General features: G+C 52.7%; 1 protein-coding gene across 1 annotated transcript in view; it reads left to right on the top strand.

Moving 5' to 3' along the window:
• Window positions 1–3,416, top strand: part of PRICKLE2 (prickle homolog 2 (Drosophila)) — a 30,494-nt gene extending 27,078 nt beyond the window's left edge. The window contains exon 7 of the mRNA XM_010152578.1: window positions 2,548–3,416. Within this exon, the coding sequence (XP_010150880.1) occupies window positions 2,548–3,416 (869 nt within the window). The remainder of the gene's footprint in view (window positions 1–2,547) is intronic.
• Window positions 3,417–4,824: the final 1,408 nt, after the last annotated feature.

The following is a 4,824-nucleotide window of genomic DNA, read 5'->3' as shown; positions in this document are numbered from 1 at the left end:
GGCCGTGGCAGAGGGAGCCAAGACCCATGGGTGCCACCCGATGCGGCTGGCTCTGTACTGGGGGTGAAGCACTGGCTCGCCTCGTGCCCCCTGGGAGGCAGGACGAGGTCAGCCCCTTTCAAAGGATGCTGCCAAAACCAATTTGCCGACACCGCAGAAGCATCCCGCGGCATGTGGAGCTGTATTCCTGCACGGCGCTGCTCATTCTTATTGCAGCGCCGCGCCGGTTCTCTTAACGAAGGGTGGCATAAATGTCACCGAGGGCTCATTTTCTTTGGCGTCAGCTATTGTCTGACAGATCTGATTAAGGCCACATTTGGCTGTCAGCGGCCGTGATTCACGTTCGGATCAGCTCCGCCGGCAATCCCATTGTTATTCCGGCTTTTCAGGAGGTCTTTGTGCATGTTACCGAGTTGCTTTTCCCTCCCGGGGGGCTGCTGGGGTCCTCCACGGTGGCACAGGAGGGGCATGGAGAGCAGTGCCTGATCTGACAAAAGGCATCACTGGGATCAAGGGCAGATCACGGGTCCAGGCGCTGGGAATCGCTCACTTCTGGAATGGGAATGGGAAGCCCGGGTGGGCACGTCCTCAGAAGACGGGGACCCCGTGCAGGACTGTTTCCAAAGGGCGATCAGCAGGGTTGGGTTAGCTCTCCTGAGATCAGCGTGGCTTAGGGAAAAAAGGCGTGAAGCTGGCTTGAGAAGTGTGTCCTTTTTGAACCAAAACGTGGCTTTAGCTCCTTTTTGAACCTAGCCTCTCCCTTTTCCTGCAGCGTTCAGGGATTGCCGTCGCTTTACCTTCCTCTGTCATCGGAAACTGCAGAAACAGTTCTGTTAACGGGGGAAGAGCAAAGGAGCAGAGAGAGGTGGCTGCTGGGACTCGGGGAGCAAAGCCAAATCTTGCGAGACCCAGCAGCGGCTTGCACTCAAGTGCTAAAGCTCTCCCTGGTGCCACTGAAGGGGAGGATTTGGAAAACCTTGCCCATTTTTGCAGGATCTGTTGGTCTTTTTAAGTCCAAAGAAACCCTGAAGCGGCTCGTGAGCGGGGTTAGTGACAGCAGCCCTTGTTGTGGCTCAGGTTTGGCAGGCAGCGGCCGATGCCGGAGGAGCTGGGCTCTCGATGAATTGTGAACAGCTTTGGTTAAGGGGGAAAGAAGTTTAATCTTGAATTGTGGGCTGGGTTGTTGGTTTGGTTTTTTTTAATTCATTTACAAAGCTGTAAATTCTCGGTGATTGCACAAGGGCTGTGCGTCATGTTGGAAATCTTGCTGATGGTGCACAGCTCTCTGCGTTTGCTCTGCACGGGGAGGTTGTCGGAGAGGGACGGGGAGAGGAGCGCCAAAGTAAACAACTCTGCGTTTGATTTGGGATGAAATGGATTTCCTTTGAAACAGCTTGTGAACCATGTTGTCCTGAGCTTGCAGTGCAAGTGCTGACTGCTGCCGGTTGTCAAGCCAATGTGGAGATAGTCTGAAAATAGGCAGAAAACACACAGAAAACAATGCCAAGGACTATGGTGACATGGGGTGTGTTGAGTTTGTCATTGATGAGTGGGCGCTGAGGGGACACCCCGCTTCTCTGCTGCTGGGTTAAGGCTTTCTGGGCTGGAGGAAAGCACCTTGCAGGAGCTCAGGGCTGGCCAGCACATGAGAGAGACCCGATGGGCCACCTTCCCAGGCAGAGCCGCCCATCAGGCCGATGTTCCTGGCTCCTGCCCACATGCATCTCCATGGATATCTGCAGTGATAGTATCATAGAATCATGGAATGGTTGGGGTTGGAAGGGAGCTTAAAGCCCATCCAGTTCCAACCCCCTGCCATGGGCAGGGACACCTTCCACTAGACCAGGTTGCTCAGAGCCTTGTCCAGTATGGCCTTGGACACTCCCAGGGATGTGTCATCCACAAAGGCCTGACCCTCCTGCCGTCCCACTGCTTATGGGGAGCTTCAGCAGACCCTGTGGGGCTCGGGTGTTTCCTCACCTCCTGGGAAACCCAACTGCATGCACATGGCCAAGGCTGCGCTTTCAGTCCCCCCCACAGATGTCATTCAGGGGACCTGTGCAGCGCAGCATGGTGTCAAGCCCAGATTAGTCAGTGGCCCTGTTTTCAGCTACCCCTGACATTGTTCAGTCCAGAACATGTCATCATTGCACAAGGTGTGGGTGCCAGATCATGGCGCCCTAGTTATCTCGGCGTGCAGGAAGCCTCAGGTTACCTCTGATGCGTAATTTCTCACTGGCATCGCTAGTTATTCCTATCAAGTCGCAGACAGTGTAGACATATGGGGAAGGAAGTCGTGAAAAGCAACTTGGATTCCAACTCAAAACACCTTAAATTGGTGTGATTTCCCCAAAGGAGGCATTGCCTGCTCTTTAAAAAAAACACCCAACCCTCTTGAAGGGCTCTTCAGGACAGCTTTTAAACCCCTGAGTTATTTTTTAAAGCAAAAGTCTTGGGCCAAAACCAGCCTTCTCCCTGCATCTCTGCTGATAGAAAATTCTCCTCCTTAACTCTCTTTTTTCCTTACTTTTCCCTTTTCCTGCAAAGGCCTCTCTGCAGACGGTGGAGCCAAGCGCCAGGAGCATCTCTCCAGGTTCTCGATGCCTGACCTGAGCAAAGACTCGGGCATGAACATCTCAGAGAAGATGAGCAACATGGGGACCCTGAACTCCTCCGTGCAGTTTCGAAGCGCCGAGTCCGTCCGCAGCCTGCTGTCAGTGCAGCAGTACCAGGACATGGAGCCGAACCTGCACGGCCTGGCCAGCCCCCTCGGGTACCGGGAGCGGGCGTCACACGGGCGGATGCACCAGAGCTTCGACTACGGCAGCGGGGTGCCCGGGGGCAAGCTGGGGGCACAGGAGGGCTCGAGGCACGCCCCCATGAGCGAGCGCACGCGCCGGCGAACTAACCTGCGGGATGATGACCGGCATTACCGCCCGCACCGGCCCCGGCGGTCTCGACGTTCCCGGTCGGATAACGCCCTGCACCTGGCCAGCGAGCAGTGCTACCGGCTGAAGGAGAGACCCTCGCTCCGAGCCAGGGAAGACTACGACCAGTTCATGCACCAGAGGAGCTGCAGAGAGACGGTGGAGCAGGGTCCCCGCAGGGACGCCTACGGCCACTGTCCCCGGACAGTGTCGGATCTCGCCTTGCAGAACCACTTGGGCGAGAGGTGGGGGCCCTACTTCGCCGAATACGACTGGTGCTCGACCTGCTCCTCCTCTTCGGAGTCCGACAACGAGGGCTATTTCCTCGGGGAGCCGATTCCCCAACCCGCCCGCCTGCGGTACGTGACCAGCGAGGAGCTGCTGCACAAGTACGGCTCGTACAGCATGCCCAAGTCCTCCACGCTGGGCGGCAGGGGACAGTTGCACAGCCGGAAAAGACAGAAGAGCAAAAACTGTATCATCTCCTAATGGCATCCTCGCCGGGCACCTTGGCAGAACGTAAATTAACTCACAAACTTGCACTGGTTTAGGTGATCTAAGCGCTTTTATTGTGACTAAAAAGCCCCGAAGAGTAGGGATTGTAAGAAGGTTGTAGACTGGCTTCTATAAATAGTCATAATCCTGGGCACGGTGAATATATTTTGCACATCTCTGGAGGAAAAAAAAAAATCAAAAAAAAGTTCACTTTAGCCTGTAATATTTACCCCGTAGGTTTTTCCCTCGTTCTCCCAAATACTGCCAACCTTTTGAGTTCCGTCCATCCCTACGTTCTGGGTACCACCGTTGACTCTCCGCGTCCGTTTGCCGGTAGCTTTTGCTTTCCGCCACGTGTTTTCCATTAGCCACGTTGGTAAGTAATTTGTCTCTCTCGGACAGAGTGGGAGCTTAAGTTATTTCCGTGATTGTTGTAAATGCAATGTAAATGAGAGTTTGGAGAAAATATTTTTGTATTTTGTAATATCAGAGGAATTTCTATATCTTAGGAGTCACTGGGAAAACGCATGCACGTTCAGAACTGTTTTCAGCCGGAGCTAAGCAAACAGTACTTTGGGACCCCCCTTTCCATTTTATCATCAAATTTCCTAACTAAGTGAGAGTTTGAGTTGTCATTTGGTTTGAGTCATGGTTTGTTTTGGGGTTTTTTTAACCCTTTTTTTTCCTGTTTGTTTGTGTTGTTCCTGGTAAATAAAGAGAACATTTTCAGATTCATTAAATCTTGAAGAGGCCTCGGTGGCATTTTGAAGTCTGCTCACGCCTGTGATTTTCAGGTACCCTCCATCAGTCAGATACAGGAATCTTGACAGCTGCAAAAGGGACTTTTTTTTTTTTAATTAATTATTAAAGGAGAAAGAACAGAACTACCAAATGTCCACAACGTTGTAAATGACCAAAGCCAGAGAAGGAATTTTACACCTCTGTAGAGAACGCTGAAGTTACTAAACGTTGAACTATTATTTGGAGTAAATAAAAGTGTAAATGGTGCAATTGTGTGATGTCAGCATGACATTGTTTTGAATATAGACTTGTCTTATGGTGCTCTAGTCTCCTGGGTTATGTTAACTGCTGTTCATTACCAAGTGGAAGTCTCAATATTGCCTACTGCCTATCGCGTATGAGAACGACCGCGAGCTGCTCCCGGCGGGCCTGATCCTGCCCTGGCCAGGGGGTTCAGCCCCTGCCTGCGGAGCCAGGAAAGCCCCACAGCATCCTCGCCGTGGCAGAGCGTTCTCTAAACAGGGCTCAGCTGTATTGTGTTATGGTGGATGTGAGTTTGTTCTCTGTACGCTTTAAACCACTGGGGTGCTGCCGTCGCAGAGCATCCCGCAGCACAGGCGGATGTACAGGCCGATGTCGGATCATCCCGGTGCTGCCCGGG

The sequence above is a fragment of the Eurypyga helias genome, unplaced genomic scaffold, assembly GCF_000690775.1.
Source record: "Eurypyga helias isolate BGI_N326 unplaced genomic scaffold, ASM69077v1 scaffold3445, whole genome shotgun sequence".
NCBI classification, from domain to species: domain Eukaryota; kingdom Metazoa; phylum Chordata; class Aves; order Eurypygiformes; family Eurypygidae; genus Eurypyga; species Eurypyga helias.
Note: the sequence above shows the minus strand (reverse complement) of the source record. Positions and strands in the feature narration are given on the sequence as shown.